Here is a 24,029-nt window from a genome sequence, read left to right as displayed (position 1 = left end):
GACAGTTGTTAGCTTTGATTCACATAGGTACAACTACTGTTACTCGCAAACCAATGCTACCAGTTTTTCTTAATCCACTTTGTATTAAAATATCAGTGGTTCTTAGTATTTTACATGCTGCTGGTAGGGGAGGCAAAACATCAACACAGCAAACAAGCCAACAAATAATAGAAGAGGTATTTGAAGTTTATCTAGACCCCTGGGGGTGTAATGCATTTGGATTTGTGAGAAAAGGTGCGATGTGCATGTGTATTTTCTCTGCAATGCAGAGCCTGTTCATCAAATGTTTATGTAAACCGCCAAAGTTGATGTCATCCTTTGTAGGGACAATATGCAAATGCCAAGTGTGGCGTGACATTGCCAAAACAGCAGCTGAAAGCAGGTCAATGCAATTCTAAACCACCATCAGCACAATCTGGCTGTCCCCGCACCAGTTTTCTTCCCTTAGCAACAGCTGGGACGAGACTGAGCCCTGGGCTGTCTGGGATGTCTGAGATCAGCTTCAGACAGTCTGGTCCCATGTCTTTAAGTGTCAGTAGGGCTCTCTCTCTCTCTCTCTCTCTCTCTCTCTCTCTCTCTCTCTCTCTCTCTCTCTCTCTCTCTCCCTCCTCTGATCCTCACATCTTCCCACTGCAGCAGACATTAGCCCCGATCACTGTGAGTCTGTCGTCCTGCAGCGCTGCGGGGAAGGAGAGAGACTTAGAAAGGAATGACGAGGGAAGAGAGATTGAGACAAAAGAGAACTGTATTTCACAAAGGCATATACTTATTTTAGGACTGAAGCTACCAAGAATTTGACATGTCCCTGATTAATTTTTTTCTTAACAGGGTTGAAAACATCAATTAGATATTCAATTTTAAAAGAATAGTGACATTTTAAAAAATATGTTTTCTTGCTGAGAGTTTTTTTTTTGTTGCCATGAGACGACTGATACAACTCTCATGTCTTATGCTAAATATGTAGCTTGTCAGCCGGTTAGCTTATCTCAACATAAAGAATGGAAACAGCGACAACATCTGGACGGGCTCTGTCACAATTTAGATCAGATTCAGATTGATATTGATCAACTACACATGTCTTCAAGCTCTGACTCTGACTAGTGGATATATGAGCTTATTTTAATATAATCATATTTTGATGAATATGTTTGCAAACTGATCAGCGTGACCCGAAAATGCGAACTACATGAGATTTGGCAGGAGAGGAAGACGGAAGGAGAATCAGGATGAAAAAGATAAATGTAGACATATAGATGGTAGTGAAATGGAAAAGAGGAGAGAAGCAAAATATATATATATATATATATATATATATATATATATATATATATATATATATATATATATAAATTACTTTAAGCTAGACAAAAAACTAACAGCTAACGGGTTTAGTCCGAGAGAAAGAAAGGGACACGAGAAACAAATGGAGGAAGAAAGGATGATTTTGTTATGATAATATGAGCTGCTGCAGCTGATGATGATGATGCAATTTAGCTAGGCTGCTAGCAAGGGAGGGCCCCCTGCTATTCTTGTTCAAAAAGCAACATTATGTGTTTCCTCTAAAGGGGAAAAAGACTTTTATGAGGGTGCATACTTAATTAGAATGTAGATACATTGGTGGTGCATACTCGATTGGGACAAACCTTTTGTCATTATAATTGGTGGATAAGAGCTTGTTGCACTGTAGTGAAGGCAGTGAGAGCTGTAATAGGTGCTGCAGTCTGCCATGTTCTGCACCTGTGTGTGTGTGTGTGTGTGTGTGTGTGTGTGTGTGTGAAGCACTTTTTTTGTCTGAATAGGGCAAGACTGTCAAACCCATCTGCTGGACCCCCATAAGACCTGTTCAGGTTGCCAGGGTAACAACCTCGTTATCATTGGTGAGGGGATATGAAGGGTGTGTTTTCATCATTTCGCAAGCTGCTTGCTGCAGTGCACCTTAACAATGTTGTCTTTATTTTATCACATATTCAAGATTTATATACATTCTATTTTAGATGCAATTTACTCATTTGTTTATTGTTGTGTTTTGGATTGAAGCTCACCTCTTAAGCAGTAAAACATATGCCATTCAGGCAATACTTCAGTAATGAAATCTCATCCACAGGCAGGTGACGGTGTCATGCTCCACCTGTTACCAGAAACACACATTTGGAAGCCTTTGGGAGCCACAAAAAATAGAATAGAGTAGGCACAGCTCCTTCCTGTCTCAGCACGTGGATGCTGAGACAAAGACCAGTTTACTGAGCCGGTAGAGGAACAATGTTGCACCTCACTCCCTCTGGTGGCTGATTTGTGATCTTCACCACGCAGTGTGCATCCTGTGTCAGAGTTAGCTGAGATGACTCCTCTCTTATTCTTTATCATCTCTACATCTCCCTCTTTCTTCTACATGAGCGAACCTCATAGTCATCTTTTTTTCCCTTTTTCCCCCACCACTTGCTCTAACAGGTTGACCTGTCCCCTCCCCGGTGTCCCAGCAGGCAGGCATGGCAGACGGTCAGCAGCCAGACGAGCACTGGGCCTCAAACGGCCAGGAAAATGGCGAGAATGGCTACTCTGCCTACAGCTCTGCCTACAGGGAGAATGGATATCACGGTGGAGCAGCTGCCCATCCTGGAACGACAGGTAGGAACGCGGACACAGTGTGTTTGTGAGCGTGTGTGTGTGTGTGTGTGTGTGTGTGTGTGTGTGTGTAAGCTTGTGCATGCAGCACTGGGTCAATGGCATTGATTGGACTGCCTACACATACTGCCAGATGGGTCTTGGTAAATGTGATTGGTTCCATGGTGCCAGGCAAGGGCAGCCAATCCCCAAAAGGCATGTATTTCATATTCAAATGAGTACTACTGAACATGAACAATCTGCTGTAGCAGTGTTACTAAAGGTTGAAGGACATTGCCGTGGTTCTTCAAGACTGTGTAGAGGGCATCTCTATCTTTTCTGGAAGTAGACCAGAAAGCTCAATGACTCCTACTGTAGTATGAAATACTCCAAGCTTTGAGTAAAAATATAAGGAGAGGAGGTATCTTGCAATAAAGCTGTTTTATTTTATAGTGGAGCATGTTGAAGATGGGAAAAAGTTTATTAGATTAGGAAAAAATATATCAGATTAAAACTCTAACTTCTGATAATGGGGTTGGATAAGGGTTTTACATCTCACTAAGAAAACAAAGCATCATATCCATCAAATAAGAACTTGAAAACACAGGCTGGGGTATGTCAGGTTTTCAGCAAAATGCCAATATTATGATGATATGTCGCTGATATGTCTGCAAAATGATCAGCCTAGCTTAAAGGAAAGAGAGAGAAGGGAAAGATAGAGGGGGAGAGAGGAAAGAAGTCGAAGAAGAGAACATTAATAAAAGGGGAGATGGAAAAGAGGATTAAGCTGCTTATTAGCTGGTACCTTTTTATGTCATGCTTACATGTCAGACACACTTTAACAATGTGCATGTTTACATCTGGATTAACCTGTAATTTTCACTTTTGTATAGTGAATTGAATGTAAATACTAAGTTTGTCAATGTCTTTTCATGGTTTTATGGTTGAATCGAATGTTGAGCCACTGCAATGTGACTCTGTATATGTTGTGTGACATTTTACACCATCTGAGGTAAGTTGATGCTCTAAATGCATCCATCTGCACTTGACATTGAGTAAAAGGCCCAACTGGCCACAAATCAAATCCTAGAGGAACATGAGATTCATCAAACACACACACACACACACACACACACACACACACACACACACACACAAAAGCACTGTTCCCAAACTCAAAGGGAGGCCACCCATGGAGATAAGATCAGAAAAGATATACGTTTTTCATTTCCTACCTCCCATCCATGTCTTGTCTTGCCGGTGTTGTCTGTCTCTGTCTGCCTCTCTTTCTCTCTCTCTCTCTCTCTCCCTTCGCAGTGGATGACTCAGCCAATTTGCCTCCCTCCCCTCCCCCCTCTCCATCCGCTGAGCAGATTGGGCCCGTGGCACAAGGTACACCCATTCACTCTTATAACCACTCAGACCACTCAGGATGAGAGCGTGAATTGTTGTGAGAGTGGTAACAAGAAATATCGCTAAAAGAAGACCCCAAACACACAGTCTCGAAGATTTCAAGTTCTCAAAACGTGGCAGCCACTCGCATGATTAGAAATACTCCTCCTCTTTCTTCTGGTCCCTTTAGTGTTTAATGTCAGTGTTATGCATGTCAGCTAATCTTTAAATCACCTTTAGGGGTCCTGTTCACAATTTGGTCCATTTTTTTCAATATTAGTTTAGTATTAGTTTTCTAACATATACCAGTAAGTTATTGCTGCTGGATACTCAGGCTAGACAACATCCAACAGCATCCTTCCTCCCTTTATGCTATAGTAGATATATAACCTGCCACTGGAGCCCTTGATCACACACTGCTTTCCCTTCAAAACATCTCCTCTGTTGTTCCTTTGCTCATTGTGTCTATTGATTTTCTCGAGGAGTAAATCACAGATTGGCTTTCAGCTCGTTACTCACAGAGAACAGCATAGTCTGTTTTCCTTGCATGTGGATGCAATCACCAAAGTGTAGAATCATATAGTCCCACTGCATGGTTTATGGCCACTTTCCATTCAGATTAATAATACTAAATAATAAACTGAACTAATTCTAAGAGTATTTTGTTCATATCTTTTTAGATTTTTCTATAAAATGGGATATATATTCTGAGAGAAGACTGAAAGATTGCATCCATGTTAGAGTTAAAAATATATTATTTACAACTGTAGTCAGATGCTCTAATTATTATTTCTAAGGCAAAAACATGCATTGATCATAGATAGACTAGAACTTGCATTAATTGCATTCCATGCATCTCCATCAGAGCTGAAAGTAACCCATGTAACCCCAGCTGTGTTGTCCTCCATGTCTCATCTACTGTATGTGTCACCCTTCCCTGCTCAAAGAAGATAAAGTAGAGGTTGTCAGTCAACAGCACTATGAGGAGGAGGAAGAGCCCCACAATTACCAGGAAGAAGTGGCGTATGAGCAGCCTGGAGACTTGCTCTTAGAGCAGACAGATTATTTAACAGAGCCCCAGGCTTTGGGCTACCAGAAAGCCCAGACACCTGAGGTCCTCAATGGAGGAAGTCATCAAGGTGAACACAGCCCGTCACGAAAAGGTGTGTGTGTTTTTTATGGGGTTTTGTGTGCGTGCATACAGTTTGTGTGAGTGTGCTATATGTGTGAGCAACTGTACATCCATTCTCTATGAAAGCGCGTTGGAGTGAATATCCATAACCTATTTTGCATGATCCTCTTGTGCTCTGTTAATGGGTACTAAGACTTCCCGCTCTTGATTTATAAAATGTGATGTGACTCAGGCTTTGCTGCCAACCTTCCTGCAGCTTTGTTGCTCTTATATCCTTAAGCTTTCGCTTCAGTACCTGAAGTTGCCATGTGCAAAATGATGTGAGCATTTTGATTTTGTGCTTTCCATGCAAAACATAACCATTTGCTTTTCATTGGAGCAACATTAGAACACCTGATCAACCATATTGTAGTTGATCATTTATGCACTTTTGTATTGCCAGCTACATTGCAAATGCAAATATCACTGTCTATACTGTTAAGTGTTGCTAGAATTACTTGTCTGTATATTTTTACGTGGGGTTTGCTGGAATATTGTGTGCAAGATGGTGTTTCTGAGTACACCCACCTGTATAGGTGCTTCATGAATCAGTTCTGAATGTATTTTAAGTCTGTTGTATATCACTTGCTTTGAGTTTCAATGTTGTTCTCATTTCATTCCCATGCAAAGGATAATTCTGTTTTCCTATTGTTACTAAGGACACACTTTGGGCATTACAATCCACCCTCACTGGACATGTATCATCATCAGTATCTATAAGGTTAATTGAATTGAACATACCCATAAAATTAACTTAAACATTTTTATCCAAGCAATATAAAGATTCATTCACATCCACACAGTATTCCTGTAATTGCAGTACAAACTGCAATGATGCCATTAATAGTTAATTACATCAAATAAAATATGTATTTATCATCAGGTTAACCATTTTTGTCAATCCTTGTGTATTGCAATAGGAATTCAATATATTAGTGTACATTTATTTATTGTCATTTTACATCATGCAACTCATTCCTTCATTCCACTTATGCACGCTATCTTACTGTAGGTGCTGTGACCCCCTCTGTGCTGTTTTGGCCTGCTGCAAAATACACTATGCTGTGTGTTTTGCTTGATGGAGAGCTACTGTATCTATGTGCAGAAGGCCTCAGCTTGATTGTATTGGCTAGCTTTTGTTGATGCTTCAAGCAAAACTTTTAGCTTATATGACCTGGCACAAAGTTGTACAGTATTCTTCAAACTCACAGCCCAGCCAGATGAATGTATCAGTAAGGCATCTTGTGAGCCTGCTATGAAAGAAGATGAACCTCAAGTGGCGTCGCTGCATGAGAAGCAGTTGGCATTTGAAAGAGCAACACCTGAAGGTGCAGAACTCGCTTCGATTGAACCTCCTCTTCCCTCTATGAAAGAGAAAGAGCTCACTGACACCTCCTCAATTGAGCAAGGTAACCAAGAAACTAAGGATTTAGTAGAAGAGGCTACTGAAAGCCACCTGCTTGTAGAGTCCAAAAACAAAGAAGCAAAACAACCTCTGACCGAGGAGTCAAATCTTAAGGAGGAAGACAAAGAGGGAGTTATCTTACCAAGCAAATCAGAAGCCCCTATGAATGAAAGCAAGGAAAAGCCTGGGATGGTTGAGGGGATAAATAAGGAGGGCCTAGATAGTGGCAGTGACATTATGTTGCATAAGACGCCAGTGACTGACATTCAAAAAGGGGACCAAAGTCAAGAAACAGTCAAGTCAAGTCCAGAACTTGGCAATGGGTCGAAAGCAACATCAGATATTTCTGTAGGCCATGAGTCCGGAGCAAAAACCTACTTTGAGACATCCTCAAAAAGCCACGAACAGGAGTCATCACAAACCCAGAGCTATTACGAACTCAGCACAGCAGCAGAGAAAAAGTTAAATGAGGAAACTAAAAGCATTGTGCAGAAGCTCGAGGAACAACAGGAAAAGACAGCCAGAACTTCCTCGGGTAAGATGTCACTAGAACAAAGAAGCCTCTCCCTGAACATTGCTGTTGAGTCTTCGGCAGGACAAACAGTGAAGGGAGAGAAGTCAAGGACTTTGTGTCCAATCAGTGGAAGCTTTGATGAATCTGAAGTTCCTTCAACACCATCTGTGCAGAGCCAACACCAGATTCTTCCAGCTGTCTCCATTACCCCAACTACCACTGAATCACCTGAAGATACCCCCACCGAGGCAGACACGCCTTTGCCTTCTGATAAGCACAAATGTTTTGAACATTCAGGAAGCCTCTCTGAAATGTTGGACCTGGCTGGAGACCTGCCTCGACCATCATTAGAGAGAAGGGAGCTTGATCACATGAGGCGAAAGTCTGTGCCCGCCAATGTATCGGCTCTGGTGGGGAGCTCTTTGGCCAAGCTCGCCTTGGGAGATCAAACCTCAAGAGTGGTGGAAGGGGAAAATCAGCTAGAGGAACTGGGCTACTGTGTCTTCCATGAGTATTTAGGGCCCATGCCTTCTCCTGCTGATGTACCGAGTCCTGGAGACTCTACGCACCAGCTTTTCCCTTCTATGGAGAGTGAAGTTGAGGAGGAGCTTGGGGCAAAAAAAGTTGAAGGTGTTCAAAAAGGGACTCCACAACAAGATCATAAAGGTATTCCCCCTGAGATTTCTCAAAAAATAGGGTTTGAAAAGAAAGATGCGCCAGTAAAGAGTACCCTGATTCTTGAAAGAGCTCTGACAAGTGGAGTAAAACCTGATCGCCTAAGAATCCCAATGACTTCTTCAAAAGACAGACTGAATGAGTTTCGTTTGGAGAGTGGCCTGCCTGATGACATAAAGATCCAAGCAATCCCTGAGGTAGACATTGAAAAAGACCCCTCCAGAGAGGCTTCTCCCAGCCCACCAGACAGTTCCTTTACTTTCACTCCTTTGGAAACTGGAAGCAAGGTTCCCCCAACTCCCACCACCCCCAAGTCCCCATATGATACTCCCACAGATACCCAAGTCCTTGAAGAGAAGGCAGGGAACGATGTCCTGCCGGAGGTCAAAGCAGAGAACCATCCAGAGTCTGTGAGAATTGATAATGAACAGACAGAGTTAGACAAAGAAATACAGAAATCTGAGCAGGAGGAATTAGAAGAAAGAAGGGAGGAACCAGAAATGGCAAACACAAACATACCAGCATCATCTCAGTCTTCAGAAAAGAGCACAGAAAAAGATGACAAGAATATTGAAAGTGAGAATGGGACACCTACAAGATTAGAAAGAATAGAAAAGCAAGAGACCCCAGAAGCTGTTCAGAATGTAAGCACTGGAAAGCCCTTAGATGAGAAAGATGCCCAAATCCAGTTACAGGAGGTGACTCTGGATAAGGTTGCACCAAAAATGCCACAAATATCCTCCCCAGTCATCATTATACCTCAAGCACAAGTAGAGGAAGAAGCAGATGAAGAGGATGATATTGAGATTGCCGAAGAGCCTCAAGAGGTAATTGAAGAAGCTGAAGTTCCTGAGAGTCTAATTAGGGGGAGGCTGACGGTAGGCGATCAGATGGTAGAAGAATATCCCAAGTCTGGAGCAGAAGAATGTAGTCACAGTGCGCAAAGCAGTGATAATGGGGAGCCTGTGACAGACAGTTCCCACTTGCCTCTATGCTCCGACCATGATCTCCCACAGCAACTGGATGAAGGTGGCATAGATGATGGGATAGGTGAGGAAAAAGTAGAAGAACATACACAAATAAATAGGGATAAAGAGGTGGTAGAGAAAGACCCAACAGGAGAGGAGCGAGTGGAAGAAGTTGGTTCTGATGTGGTACGTGAAGAGAAACAGAAGAAGGATGAGGGGGAGGAGAGGATGGTTGAACAGGAGGTGGAAGAGACCTCTGATGTACTGCGCCAGACCAGTCAGGCAGCTAATGATGAAACCACCATGGACGTCTCTATCCTAGATACAGACAGTGGCTGGATGGACTCACAAGGTACCCAGAGCTTGTAAAATTAATAAATTAATCACTTGTAAAATAAATGTTTAAGACACATTAATGTATATTTAACATATTTTGAATACCAAAAACTAGCTTACACCATGAACTTTGTTTGATAGTAAATCTTAATGTGTCTTTTGTACTAAGCTAGCTCCCAGCTAGCGAGGAATGTGGAGAATTAGTTCTCTTTTAATTCCTCTCCACTGCAGATGATGACAAAAGTATCATGACTGAGCAAATTGAAGCCCTTCCTCAGGTCCAGCGTCCTACTAGTACACCTGTGGTGGACAGACCCGCTAAACGGGCCCCTGGCAGAGGAAGGGGCCACCCTGGCATCACTGAGAGTAAAGTGTCCCGCAAAGTACCCAGCCACCATCCACCAAGAGAGGAGATGAAGAAGAAAAAAGGTTCTGATTCTGTATTCAAGACGTGTTGTTTAGCTTAAAACAAATAGTTATGTACATTTTCATTTACACATTTTATTCTTTAGCGAATCCAATATAGCAATGTCACTTGTGTAACTTGTCAAGTACAGATTTGCCTCTCTGCAGTACATTTAACCGAGGTTTGCATATTGGTATAATCCTCTCTCTCCTCTTTGCTGTAGCTGTGAGGAGGGCTGACCTGAATAAGGTTTCAGCCCTCCAATGTCGTTCTCCATCTCGAAAGAATGTAGCCAAATCAGCAGCCAGACATCCTAGGCCCGCTCTGCTTCACGGCTCTGCTAGACGCAAGGCCACAGGTGAACACTCTTCACCGGGAATCAGTGCTGTGGATAGAGAGAGTGCAACCAAGTTCTAATGTACACTCTGCAACCTTCCCTGTATTACTTTTTATTCTGGCTTTATATGAACTGAACATATCCATAAAAATAACAGAAATAAATATTGCTAACTGAGTTCCACAAAACCTGACAAATGGTAAATTCTTTATTTAACGCTATTTAACTGCAAATACAGTCAAACCTGGAACAATTTAGGGTTTGAATTGTGGCTACAAACGTACAGTAACAGGTATTTTGATGACTTTGCTCTCTCTCTATTGATGGCTCCTTGAGAAATCAAGGAGATGCAATGTAGCTGGCAAACATAATGTGTCATGGTCTTTTTTTTTTTATGAGCTCAACTGCTTTGTCTTTTGTCTGTTCTCATTTTGTCAAACATGGAGTATTTACTCCTGCTTGTCCTCATAGCAACCCTGGTTTCATTCTTTTTCTAATCGTTAAATGCAACTGTAGGCTATATGTTTACTGGAAATGGCTGCATGTCGAAGGTTGCGTGTTTGGTCAGCTTGTGTGAAAATGTCTGACTAAAATCTTTTGATGTGATTCAACGTGTAGAGGAGGGTTTTTGCTGATCTGATGATGACGTTTATACGCTTGGACAGTCTATTCGGAGTACATTTATGGGAGTTTATGTGTGTTGTGTGTAAAAACAAATTAACACTCGCAAATGTCTCCCCTTTGCTGGTTTACATTGATCATTACAGCAGGACTCTTTCTTTACAGGTATGGAAAGCCATCAGCCCCTCAGTGTGGCCCACCAGTCCAGGGAAAGGACAACTGTAAGTATTATCAACTACAACACATGCACGCACACACTCAAAACGGCTGTGAATATCATAAGCATGACTTTTTTTTTTTCATTTATTATTAATGGGTAATTACGATATTGTGCTTTTGTTATAAAAGTAGGGGTTAATGCCCGACGAGGTGTCCATTCGAATGGCATTAATCTGCTTATACCATTAAAACCATTATTTTATATTTTAATGCGTTTTACAATCAAAATCTAATGTTTTTTCTGAACGACCACCTCGCTCTACATTATCCCTTACTTAGGTACCCATGGTCTGGGTGAATACTCGATTCTGATTGGCTGAAGGGTGTCCATAAAAAGGAGTTCCGTTGAAACTGACTGTTTACCGTTCTAAATTAATGCGCTACATTAAAAGAAAACGAAAATGTGAATGTGTTATTTCCAACACTGTGTTGTGCTTTAGCGCGGCAAGAAGTAGCTAAGTTACACTGCTCCTCTGAACTTAATTTGTTTCACAGGGAATAACGTTATCTCATCCCGTTCGTTGTTCAGGTCGCTAACTACTTCCGGCTGCGCCTGACAGTAGCTAGCTAACTTTACACATGGCGGATAATTGTTCGTGAAAATCGTTAGCTATATTGTTTTGGGGACAATGACATGGCTGGCTAGCTAGCTTGTCTTGTTGTTAAACATGCTTTTAAATTATATTTACTGCTTTTTGCTGATTTTTAAACTGATTTTTAAACAAGGTTATTGACTTTGAATCAACGCTTTCTGGCTCGTGGCCGAGCTAAAGGGTTCTATGAGCTGAGCCAAAGAGCTAAATACAAGGGGGTAAGCCTCTCGGACCGCGAACCTCCTATGGCGCCATTTTAATGCTACAAAGCGATCACCTCCCGTTAGCATTCCATTGACTGCCATTCATTTTGGCGCCACTTTGACAGCGAATAACTTTACATCTGAAGCGTTTTAAAGACTCTATTTGTCCATTGTTTATTTCTAAAGAAACACAACAATGTATAAAAGGCTCCATTACCTTGTACATCACGTTATGGCTCCGTAGCAGACGTTTTTATAAAAATAGGCTAACGATTGTGTCATAACCACGCGACTTACTGTCGCATAGTAGAGGAATTACCGTATAGTACAGGAGAAGCGGGCAGGCAGTTTCGTCTCACATTAGCTGTTTAAGTGTAATTACTAATGTTAACTAGCATTTTAGTTAGCAATACTTAGAATTAGCCTGTGCCTATGTTATCTCCTTACATATACTTACGCTCTCCATCTCTGCTAGATTGGGAATGATTGAGATTTCTCTTGGCACAGCTACCAGAAGACTTACAACTTTCAGACACGTTGCTCACGTCACATTTACGTCGTCTCTCTCAGTTGGAGGCTGCGCAGTAACGCTCAGCGCTCACCGGAAATGTGCTTCTAACGGCCTTCACTGGTCTCCGTCCAGAGCAACGGGATCTGTTGGTCCACTCTTATATACTGTCTATGGCTAAATATCTCGTTGCTAAGGCTGGCAAGGCGTATCCAAGGTCCGTCCTATTTAATGGAGCAGTGAACACGTAATTGTTCCAGGTATTAGTCTAACTCTCAGGCGTAACCATGGAAACAGAGTTATTGTTTAGAAAAAAAAACTTTAGATTTTGATTGTAAAACGCATTAAAATATAAAATAATGGTTTCAAAAAAAGTTACTCAGCAATTGACCATGGTTTAAGTGGGTTAATGTCGAGGTGTCCGTTGTAAGGTAACGTTAGGTGAGGCGTGAACCGTCCGACGCGCATTACTTTAGTGTATTAAATACATTCCTCACATCTAATAATATACACATTAATTCTATTTCATGGGACGAGGATATTTCCAATGGATCTTTATTTATTATCTCTCAAATCACACAATCAGTACTATATTGTTGCAAACACCTGTGTCGCATCAGTACATAGGCCATCACAACATAACTGTGTAATGCTTCATGGACCTTGTTGTTTGCATGACAAACTGGATATTTTCTTCCTTTTTTTAAATTTCTGCATGTGTGTCTTTATTATTTCTCTCTGTGTGCACGTTCATTTTGTCTTGCATGCCTGCTTCTGTCCTTGTGCCAGTCTCGACAGAGGACATCTGTGAGTATAGAAATCAAATGAGAGTAGGCAGACACAGGCAGTCATGTGCAGATTTTACTATTTTACCCACAACGCTAATAATGTGCAATACAGGGGCAAAGGGGCTCTCGCAAATATCTGGAACTTCATCTTTCACCGTTAACCACTCTTGCAACAAAACATTTTCTACCTCTGTCTAGTAGTCTCATTATGACATATCCTTTTAACATCTCCATCCATCCAAGGCAAATACTTTTGTTCTGTATGCTGTAAGTTTTTTTTTGACATCTCAGTTTGTAATAATATACTACTGATACCTTAAGTTCAGCTGAGAACTTTTGCTAAAAATAGATGCTGTGAAATAACAAAGCATACAGTTCACTTGCATGTAGTATGTCTCTCCCTTCACCTCCACTTCATCCCATCTCACTTCTTTATTTCTCCATCTGTTTGTCACCTCCGCCTCCTTGCTCGCACATCATCCTGCATGCTTTCCTGCCTCTTGTCGCGGCTTCCAGAGCCCCACGCGGGCCGTTCTGTTAAAGATGGCATTTCAGCGCCGGGGATCGGATCACCAGCCCCCCCGGCCCAGCTCTGCCTGTAGCCTTAAACGGAGCCCCTTGGTGCAGGCGGAGCTCAATGAGGCCCGCTGCTCCTCTGCATGTTCCGGCCCATCCCCTCTGCCAAACGAATGGGCAGAGAAGGTAAAATGAAAGGAAAACAGGGATTGACAGCCTGATAGGTAACCAATGTCCGTGCACGCTGCATGTGGTTGAGCCAAGGTATTGACTCTTCAGTGTGTGTGTGTGTGTGTGTGTGTGTTCATTCAGGAGAGAGCGTACCGCAGCCCAGAGAAGAGGTCGTCCCTGCCCAGGCCGGCCAAATCTCTGACACGCCACATCCCTGCTGCTGAACAAGAAGACAGCACCCCCTCCAGGCCAACCTGTAAGAATATGCACACAGATGTACAAAACATAACCTTCCAGCTTGTTTTGCCTCCCAAATTAACTGATCTCTTACACAGCAGATTGCCTCTTTTAATCTCTTGCATTTATACGTATGACTCCTTAACCCCTTCTTTTTAATTACTTTATTAAAATCTAACTCCTACCACCGTACACTCCCTTCCCTGCTCTTCTCTTCCTCCCCCCCATTTTCCTTTATCACCTCGTTTTAATCTGCCCCTTTTTTCCTCCTTTTGCCTCTCCCCTCTGAAAGCGATCCAGTCCAGAGGGGACAGCAGGTCTGGAAGAGCCCCTGGTATGGCAGGTAGACCACCTAGTAGCTCTCGTTAGACCCATCAAAACCTCGTCAACATATACGACATCTGGTTATTAGCGTATTAAGTGTTTTTTTATTTCAAAGCACTCCAAAATAAGGATCTACATTCTGTATAGAGGCGAGCATCGTCCACCGACAAAGCCTTCATTCATTTATCTTGTTCACACATTATACTGAAGGGTGTCTGCAGGTTTCAAAAAGTCTTAAAATAATTCGTTATTCAAGTCTCCTTACATTGCATTCCCCTCTTTAATACATAACCGGGTTGTAATATGCAAAACATGCCTGATTTGCTGTATCTGTCTAATTTCTGCCCATTTAAAGTTAAAAGAAGATCATCTTCCAATCAGAAAGGTCAATTTGCCAGCTTGCTTATTTAGTTTTGTTCCCCAATTTTGCATTAATTCGTTACAATTTCATTAGAATATAGAATTTGGCTTTGTCAAACCTGCAGTGACCTTATCAGAGCAACAGGTGGGATCCATAACAACAGGTTGCTGCTACTTGTTCTTATTCAGGATGTTGCCGACTAATATCCTATTGGATCTGCACCAGTATCCCAGCAACAAGCCGCCAGCGTTGAATGAATTCGGTTGCTTGTGTGTGCTTTCACAACGTCCTTGTCAAACACTCTTGTTTGACCTGGGTTGTTTGTTTTGTGGAAACTGAGCAAATTTAGTTCCAACAGGCAGTGTTGACCGCTCCACGAATGTTGTTTCCTTATCATCATCATCATGAGAACCAGATGAAGGATCATACACTCCAATCCATCTGTTGCTCTAATGTTTTTGTCTCTGTTTTCCCACCTGTGTTTTTTTAACTCTTTGTCCAAAGTCTTTCTGTCTCCATTAAGGGTTTTCATTTCATTCCATATCTCTTTTCCTAATCCAAAGATATCTCTTCTTCTCTCAAGGTACAGAGTCCGCGCGTTCCCGATCAGTCCGTAGCGGTGCCTCCACCCCCGGCTCCTGCGCCGTCACACCTGGCACACCCCCTAGCTACTCCTGCCGCACCCCCGGCTCTCGCACCCCCGGCAGCCACACGCCCAAGTCCTTCAGCATCCTCCAGGAGAAGAAGGTGGCGGTCATCCGAACCCCGCCCAAGTCGCCGTCCTCAGCCCAGCGGCAGCTGAAGGTTCTGAATCAGCCCCTGCCTGACCTGAAGAATGTAAAGTCCAAGATCGGCTCCACCTCCAACCTCAAGCACCAGCCGAAAGGCGGACAGGTAACAGGCCACGTTGAAACGTGACGCGTCACAACGTTGCGCAAGTAGTAGAATCGCACTCGGGATCTCAAAAAGAATGTTCAGATTCTCACGTGTTTGAAGGACTTTAACGGGAAAATCGCATAGTATCACAAGAAGTCAAGGTCCAAGTTGGTTAAATCTGCACCCTGCGAGATTTTAAACCGAATCCATTTTGTGACTTTTGTAACAGGAAATCTCTGCAGCACACAGACATTTCTTTTAGCAATCTACAAAGTAGTCTATAAACCACAGATTTACATAGATATGTATTTAACTGACATCATATTTCATGATTTTTTTTTTTTTGGGTAAAGAACTCCTTTAAACTTTCAAATGCCACACAGTTAACTGTTTCTGCCACATGGGGGCAGTAAATGACAGTTATATTGTACACCTTTTAATTAAAAACAACGTGCTATTTATACTAGTATAAGACAAATAATTGCATTACATTCAACCTCTAATAGTTGAAGTTTATAGTTAGGAGTAATATGTGTTATTTAGAAAATACTGTTTACACCTTGGTTCATTGTAGCTGTATCCATACACTACTATTGGTACATACAAAATGCAATACAATGTGCTTCTGAAAGATAAAACATACACGTAAAAAGACAGATGCAAGAAATAGGAACATTAACACCAAAGCTAAAGGGATTAATTGATCATTATTTGACCATTAACCTTTTACTTATTATCAGAAATTACATTTTTCATCTGGCTTTATCCGGCTTTAAGAATGAGTTGTTGTTGTTGTTGCTGGATATTGTTTTTTTAGTTGACTTGTGATTCCGCTGCAAAGTGTCTATTGTCAGAATATAGGAACATTTGTAAGAACCCTCTACTTCTCTGTCTCTCTCCGAGTTGTTGAAATGTTTTAAAAATATCTCTCTTCACATCTTCACTGCCTCTACACCCCCGCCGTCACTTCCTCTCCCCGTCTGCTGAACCTCTCCGTCATCAGCTGCCTCCGGCTTCTTCCTCTGACTTTCCCCTTTTCTGTCTTCATCTTCTTACCTCTCTCAAATTTCTCCTTATTGAAGACGGACGCAAAATCAGCTTCAAGCGCTTAGTCCTAGGAGCAGATTTAAAATGGCAGCTATTCTCTTAAGATATTCCTTCAATTGCCTCCCAAGGAGCAGTCAACCTGCAGAATCATTTGCCCCGGGGCATCTGCTTTCATCATCGCCGTGCAGGAATTCCCCCTCCGGCTCCGAGTATTAATAATTGCAAGCGGAAGGAATTACTTATTGAGAAGTTGCATCAATGACACAGAATGAAAATATATTGCCTCGCATCACTTTTTCTTTGCATCAGTCGCTTGCTAGATTAAAAAAAAAAAAAGAGCCAGATTTCTGATTCACTTGAACTGAAGGGAATTGCGTGCTGAAAATGTAAACAAGAGGTGCAAGGTTCAAACCAATCAGGTTGAAGTTCCCTTGCATCTCCGCTGAATAACGTCACCTGAAAATATTATTATCGACTCTGAAAAATGTCTACACGCACACACGCACGCTCCACTCATCTTTGTCCGCGGCGTGTAACAGATGTGTGGTCGACTAATAGACTGCAAATTTGTGGTCCCGTAACCAAGGCAACAGGCAGTCTTAATGTTCCAGAGGTGTGACTTTTCATTAACCCCAGTGATGTATGGAGGAGGGGGACAAGTTGTCTTTCCTCTTTGGGGAGAGATGTGACACAGAGGCAGACATTTTTAATGAAGCTGGGTGACAAACGGCTTTGTGGAGCACAGTCACTGGTATCACACTCAGAAACTAATGTCAGACTAAAAAAAAATTCATACGTTAAAATGACACGTAATGACATATTTACAATCATATAATGTCTTAATGTCATTGTATTTTGACATGAAAAGACCTATTTCAAAATAATAATAATAATTACATTTGCACAATGAAAATGAGACTGCAGCCTCAGTGCTTTGGGGATATTTTGCTGTAATTGTGGGTGATTTGTCTCCGCTACCGTGACATCGATTTAAATAATTAAATGAAGCTGTTGCATAATGTATAATGCAGGGCTGCCAGGAATAACGGTAATGATATTTTCAGTATTGAATAATCCGTTGAATATTTTTCCATAAAATGGCAGAATAGCCACACTCGCAGTCTCCTGAAGCCCAAGTTGAATGCTCGCATTGCTTGTTTTGTCTAAATGACAGACCACAACCCCAAAATATTTAGGTTATTATTATTATAGAAGATGGGGGGGGGGGGGGGGCATGGCAAAAAATCTAAACAGGCTGGACCAGTGAACTTTCGTATTTTTGCTTAAAAAATAAAAAGATTGGATCATCAAAACACTTGATCGATAAATTGACCAATTGTTTCAGCTGTAGTATAATAGATTTTGAAATATACATATTATTCTTAGTTTGACTAGATTGTCATTGGGGTTAGTCAAGTCAAGTTTATTGTCAATTCTGCAATATGTGCCAGACATACTGTCAAGTCTCTTCTAATTTTTGTGCAGATTCCCCACTTGAAAGACATTTGATGCATCCAACCCCGAAATAAAGAACTGGATTTTCACTCAATGACCAAACACTTCTTTTCCTTTTTATTTTGGCATACTTCAGAAGTTCCATTTGACAAGTTCCTTTGCTTCAGCCAAGGAAGGCATTTGGATTTTTTGTAGGTCTTAAGATGCTTAACAGTTTAGTCTTTTATAGCAGTAGCAGTAGCAGGTGAAAAACCTTTAAACACAAAGAAAGAAAATAGCAATCGAAAATACGTTTTCTCTCCGACCCACGGTGCAGGTGCATTGTCATTGGTTGACCTTGCGGATGTCTGTGCTGCAACAGCTGGAGAAGGCATTGTAGGAATGCAAAAAAAACAAAAAAACAACCCCAAATGGATAGTAAGAACAGTGCGTGTCACAGTGTGTGTCCATATGTGTGTGTGCGTGCATGTAAGAGGAAGAGCTGTCAAGAGAATCCAGGTCAGGTCAGTGTGAACCGGAGACAGAGGCTTGCTGTCAGGGCTCTTGTGTGTTTTCCCAGAACCTCTTTCTCTTTTCATTTTCACTCTCCCTGTGTTCATTTTTGGCCCTTTGAACAATGGAGTAGGCATTTTTTTATTTTACAAAACAACAGAATGGTGCACAAGGCATTGGTTGTATTAATCCACAATTGAGCATCAGCTAAATTATTTATATATATATAGATAGATAGATATAGATATAGATATATATAGATATCTATCTATATATATATATATATATATATATATATATATATATATATATATATATATATATATATATATATATATATATAATTTATTTATTTGCTTGTCCATTTGTTTTCAACTTGTAGGTTTAGGCTTCATTCATGATATTAATTACCACCTCTGTTACCTTTTGCATTTTTAATTTAGCATCAGTGTAAAATGTATTCAGCCAAGTGGTTTTTGGCTCTAGGGTAAATATGCATGTAAAGACACATGGATCACCCATCCCACAATAATCTACATGAGGCTCATATAGGGTTTTCTTTTTTTTTTAAATTCGATTTTGTTTTAGGTTCAAATTTTACACGAGAAGCTGGACTTCAGTCATGTTCAGTCAAAGTGCGGCTCCAAGGATAATCTGAAGCACTCGCCCAAAGGAGGCAATGTATGTACGCCTTTCTCCTTTCTTTTGTCTTTTTCTCTTTCCTCTCTTTCTCTTTTCAGCGGGGACTGTTGTCGCACCCTCTCACGCTACTTTTATGTGTTCATCTGTCTACCCATCTTTCAAGCCAAAGAAGAGTTCATCCAAAATACAATACATCCCATGTTACTTCTTTTATCGACCAAGAAGTGCAAATTGTGATATGTTTTTGTATGTATCAGGTGGCGTCCTTTTTATCGATTTGTCTTTTATTAAACTCTTTCAAATATGCTTCAGGCCGCTGTAACGACTCAAGGGACAAGTTCAGGACTCAATGCCCCAAGTGTAGTTTCTGCTCTCTGATAAATGCCTTTATCCACCCTGCATACAAACTAAACTCCATCGACAAAAGGCTTCAGATTGTTTTCTGTAGTCTGGATTGGGTAAAAATCAAATTCCCCCAGCGCTGAAGTGAGTGCCGACAGATTGATAGGTCGAGGATTTAAAATTGGGACACTTTACACAGGATTATTTGGAGCAGGAAAGGGACGGGGGGACATTTTTAAGCCTCTCCTCTTTGCTCTCAGTGTTTTCTGTTTGCATTAAAAAAAAAGTCACCCTGTCATTCCCAGGTCATGATTCCAAGTGTTAAACTGGACTTTAGCCACGTTCAGGCTAAATGTGGCTCCCTGGACAAAATCCAGCATGCAGCAGGCGGGGGAAACGTGAGTGACTCTGCAGAACACATTTAACCTATACATTTAGGCATGTCTATAACCACAGTGAACTATAGTTTTCATCTGTATCAACGGTGTTTTGTACCTCTGCATTTAATATATTTAATATTTGCCCTAGGCACACAGCAGACAGTATCTCTGCTTAGTGTATCAAATCGTAATGTAAATATCCCCTTTACAGCACGCAGTGCTGTCTCTCTATCTTGTGTTTGTGCTCACACTAATTCATATCACCCATGGACAATAAAGTTTAATTGAAGCACCTGCTCCCTGTAGCGTCACATACTGCCTGTGCTGTGTTTGTTTGACGTCTGTGCTCTTGCTGCTCCCTTTTCACGTTAACCTATCTCCAGGGAGCCGACATCAGCACCTCTGTGTCTCTAGATTGACTTAATCATACTTTCCTTTTTTTTTATCACCACAAAACACATCCTGTCTGTTACTTTCTGTAGCTTCCATCTCTCCAAAGCATATCGTTTTTTTTTGTTTTTTTTTACACTTTCATGTTAACATGTGCTTTCTGCTGCTGCCCCACAGGTCCAAATCCAGACCAAGAAGATCGACTTGAGCCACATCACCGCCAAATGTGGCTCCATGTCTAACATCCGCCACAGACCAGGTATGGCAGTTTTTGTAGTTTTTGTAGGGTTGCATGTACTCCCTCTTACATTCTTCACATACAGTTGATTATATACACACATTGACATCTAACAAGGCATTCCAGGATGCTTTTCTTAAAGGAACATTGATGCTAGGTCTTTATGGAATAGAAATACTTGAAAACAAATGAAAATATCAGCTTTTAACTAGTCTGGCTTTGCCAGACCCTCCTCCAAAACACGCTGACGGAGGGTCTGGCTACTCCACATAGCATTCGGGGATGGGAGGAAAACGTGCTCTGGTTTAATGGCATTTCTTTAAACCAATCAGAGTCGTCATGGGCGGTGCTAAACTCCGCACAGAGCCGCTGCAAAATAGTCATGCGATAGAAAACTCCGATTGGACAGATAGTCTAGCTAGCTGTCTCAATTTACCTTGCAGAGATCTGAGGAGCAGTCAGCAACAGTCGTCATAAATCCACCAAATTTAAAATTCCAACACAAAGAAAGCGGAAGGAAACTGAAAAGACATGCATCCGGCGGAATTTCCTGCAGCACCGGCGCAATCCCGGAAGTGGAACGCCAAGGATATAGACTAGCTTTTAACTGACCCTTGTGTATACCCAATATCTAATATACCATTTCATAAACAATAATTGGGTTACACTTCACTTGAAGGTATCTACATAAGAGTGGCATGACACTGTCATGAACGTGTCATAAACATTATAAACAAGTCATAAACGTTTATGGACAGTGTCATTCGGTTTTTGTTATGACAAATTAGGGTTAGGGTTAACGTGTCATGACTGTGTCATGTCACTCTTATGTAGATACCTTCAAGTAAAGTGTTACCCAAGATTGTCTTTATCTTGCCTTGTATTGTGACATAATAATATGAACAATTGGTTATGTAGTGTTTTGTTATGCATACATTTAGCGTTTGGTCTCATGTAATGCAGGAAAGTGGAATGCACCTGGTTGCTTTAGGCATCAGTTGTGATTGTGCATCTTTTTTTGCCATGATGTCGAAATAGGAAAATATTCCTGATGATGATTTCGACCATATTGCCATGCCCTATGTGATACTGTATGCATCATGATGGTAAATGGATGAAGCGGCTGCGTGTCCTTCCCGTGCACTGCAGTGTGCACACTTGGATTATTTGCCCCGAGCGTTGCTCAGGAGAATCCTGCAGGCGAGTGATGCCCCGTGGGTTTGATCCTTTTCTTCTCTTTGTGTCCTGTTCCAGGGGGAGGGAATGTGCGCATTGAGAATGTGAAGCTGGACTTTAAAGACAAGGCCCATGCCAAGGTCGGCTCCCTGGGCAACACCAGCCACACTCCTGGAGGGGGGAATGTTACGGTAAAAAAAAGAAGAAGCGCACAAATACAGCGTCCTGTCGCTGGCAGTTTCTGTAAAGAAGAGAATACACCCCTGACCTCAACTCTTTGTATTTATTTTTTTTCCTGCACCCAACAGATCGAGAGCCACAAGCTGAGCTTCCGGGAATCGGCCAAAGCTCGGGTGGATCACGGCGCTGAAATCATCATTACCCACTCCCCTGGGGTCGGGACGGGAGGCACTTCCCCTCACCTGTCCTCCTCTGGCAGCATCAACGTGCTGGAGTCGCCCCAGCTCTCCACGCTGGCCCAGGATGTCACCGCTGCCCTGGCCAAGCAGGGCTTATGAGCGGCTGGCTGCCACGGATTCACATCACCCTGCAAAGTCCACACCATTCCTCCCATCAGTCTCATAAGCATCCAGTGTTCTCCCGAGGTCCTTCACTGCAACATGACCCCACACACACACACACACACACACACACACACACACACACACACACAATAGACCCCACAGGTTCTACAGTTGTAGTTGATTGACTGTCTTCGTCTATCAGCGACCCTTCCAGCCCTCCGAATGGGATTTAAAAAAAACTGAATTCTAAGATTACTCTTCATTCCCACCCTTAAAAGCGAGTCACACCCAGTCACTCTTTATTTGTTTCTCGTTCATTTTTCAATCACTCGTTATGGAATCGTTTTGTTTCGTCTTAGATGAAGGCTAAGGTTTGAGTGGATGTGTTTATCTAAGAAAGCATTGACGGTTTTACATTTATACAGTGATTTTAAAGCGTGAAAAGCATCACATTCCACTTGTATGGGGATAAATGGCAAGGTGAACTCGTGCATAATGTTCATTCCGAATTTATGTGGTTCTGAATGCAAGAAATAGCTACTAGATACTAGACGCTAGTCTCAAAGATCAACTGTGTGAGAGACTTAATTTACAGCAACATGGCTTGTAACTGTACCTACAAAAGAATGGCTGGCTGATAAACATGTCTGCTTACAATGTGACATGACATTCATTTTTTGTTTGTTGGTTGGTTGGTTGGTTTTAATTGTATGATTTCCTGATATGTGCTGAATTGTTTGGCAAATTGTTTGCTCGTTAGGTTTTCTTTTTTTTATATATATATATATATGTCACTGTAGTGGAAGTTGTTCCAGTTTTGTATGTTCCCTGTGGCCGCACTGGCTTATTAGCACTTAAATGTGGATAACCACTGCAGTTCTGTCGAGTTAAGCGCTAAAACGCTAGCTTTCCAATAGATTTTCCCCTTCTTTTTTTCCACAAACCAATGGGCTGCTCTTTTTGTTTGGTTTTACATTAGCTCTGTGGTTGTATTAGACTACGACTATGCTTTTATGCTGGCATGGCAAATAAATGATGAATAAATTAGATCTATTTGGAGCAATCTTTAAACTTTTCAGTGTGAGTATAAATGGCCAGGATGCATTCTAGTGTCTATACTTCATGGTCAGATCTTCAGATCCCTAAAACAGCCTCTCTTGGCGCCTGTGATCTTTCTCCTTTTGCAGAGACTGGGTTGTACAATGTATTTGAATGGGCAAAGTTTGTTTCAAAAGTGGAAAGTATGAAGCTTTTGTATGAAAACATTCCTTTAAAGAGCAGCTACTTGGCCCTTTTTGTGCGATTGAACCAGTAACTTTACAGGAAATGAAAGCGGAAACGAAGAAGAAATGGGAAGAATGGGAGTAACCCTCAACTTGCAGTTGTTGGGATTCCTTTAAAATAAAAGGATAAAAGAGCATAACTGTTTTAGCACATTCTCTGCTCACCATTGTGAAACTATCTCTGCCCCCTCTTTTCCCCCTTCCCAGATGTCAGTTACCCCTCCAGTGTTTTTCTGTGCTTCCTATATTCCTGCCTCCCTCCTCCCCAGCCCCTCTTTGCCTGTATTGGTGTATTTAAAAGACCATGTAGATGTGTGCACACTTTCCGATGTTTGAGATGTACTGACGACAAATGCTCCAACAGGATGATGACAACAGAAATAAAGAACATAAAAACAGATTCAATCTAGATTCTTGTCAATTCTCCAAAAAAAAAAAAATTGTGATCAGTTTATCTGAAGCATGCTTTAGTTGTCGTTGCCAGTATAGAGAAACACAAATATGTTGCAGTGCAGGTAGGTAAACTTGTTCAATCTAAAACTAAATTATGCATTTAGATTTATCTTACCACTTGTATTGTGAAAAATGTGTTTTTGTGTACACGAAGGCGAAAAGTGTTGTGGATTGCTAGCACATTTTGATTTCATTTATTTACTTAATGTAATATGAATATTCACGTAGTGGGACCTGGGGGACACAGCGAGTCTGCTGCAGTGTGGTGGCCCTGCATCCAGGCAAAGACATAATATGTGTGATAAAAAAAAATCATAGTATAGTATGTTGAAAAAAAAGCCATAATATAGTACGTTGAAAAAAGGCATACAAAGCCATAGCAAAG

At 41.5% G+C, this 24,029-nt stretch overlaps 1 protein-coding gene across 16 annotated transcripts in view; it reads left to right on the top strand.

Moving 5' to 3' along the window:
* Positions 1-23,589, top strand: part of LOC116044463 (microtubule-associated protein 2-like) — a 58,575-nt gene extending 34,986 nt beyond the window's left edge. For 4 of the 16 annotated variants that reach the window (XM_035998596.1, XM_035998599.1, XM_035998597.1 and 1 more), the window contains 16 exons: positions 2,449-2,625; positions 3,919-3,993; positions 6,376-9,078; positions 9,294-9,491; positions 9,692-9,826; positions 10,592-10,647; positions 12,739-12,756; positions 13,254-13,439; positions 13,566-13,680; positions 13,954-14,004; positions 14,930-15,240; positions 18,805-18,897; positions 19,506-19,598; positions 20,148-20,229; positions 21,463-21,575; positions 21,693-23,589. In XM_035998596.1, coding sequence (XP_035854489.1) covers positions 2,487-2,625; positions 3,919-3,993; positions 6,376-9,078; positions 9,294-9,491; positions 9,692-9,826; positions 10,592-10,647; positions 12,739-12,756; positions 13,254-13,439; positions 13,566-13,680; positions 13,954-14,004; positions 14,930-15,240; positions 18,805-18,897; positions 19,506-19,598; positions 20,148-20,229; positions 21,463-21,575; positions 21,693-21,902 — 4,578 coding nt within the window. In that variant the 5' untranslated portion in view covers positions 2,449-2,486 and the 3' untranslated portion in view covers positions 21,903-23,589. Of the gene's footprint in view, positions 1-2,448; positions 2,626-2,686; positions 3,581-3,613; positions 3,994-5,063; positions 5,157-6,176; positions 9,079-9,293; positions 9,492-9,691; positions 9,827-10,591; positions 10,648-12,738; positions 12,757-13,253; positions 13,440-13,565; positions 13,681-13,953; positions 14,005-14,929; positions 15,241-18,804; positions 18,898-19,505; positions 19,599-20,147; positions 20,230-21,462; positions 21,576-21,692 lie in introns of those variants that run through there. The other 12 variants (XM_035998600.1, XM_035998604.1, XM_035998602.1 and 9 more) reach the window with 12 other exon arrangements.
* The last annotated feature ends 440 nt before the right edge of the window (positions 23,590-24,029 follow it).

The sequence above is a fragment of the Sander lucioperca genome, chromosome 24, assembly GCF_008315115.2.
Source record: "Sander lucioperca isolate FBNREF2018 chromosome 24, SLUC_FBN_1.2, whole genome shotgun sequence".
Lineage (NCBI taxonomy): Eukaryota > Metazoa > Chordata > Actinopteri > Perciformes > Percidae > Sander > Sander lucioperca.
Note: the sequence above shows the minus strand (reverse complement) of the source record. Positions and strands in the feature narration are given on the sequence as shown.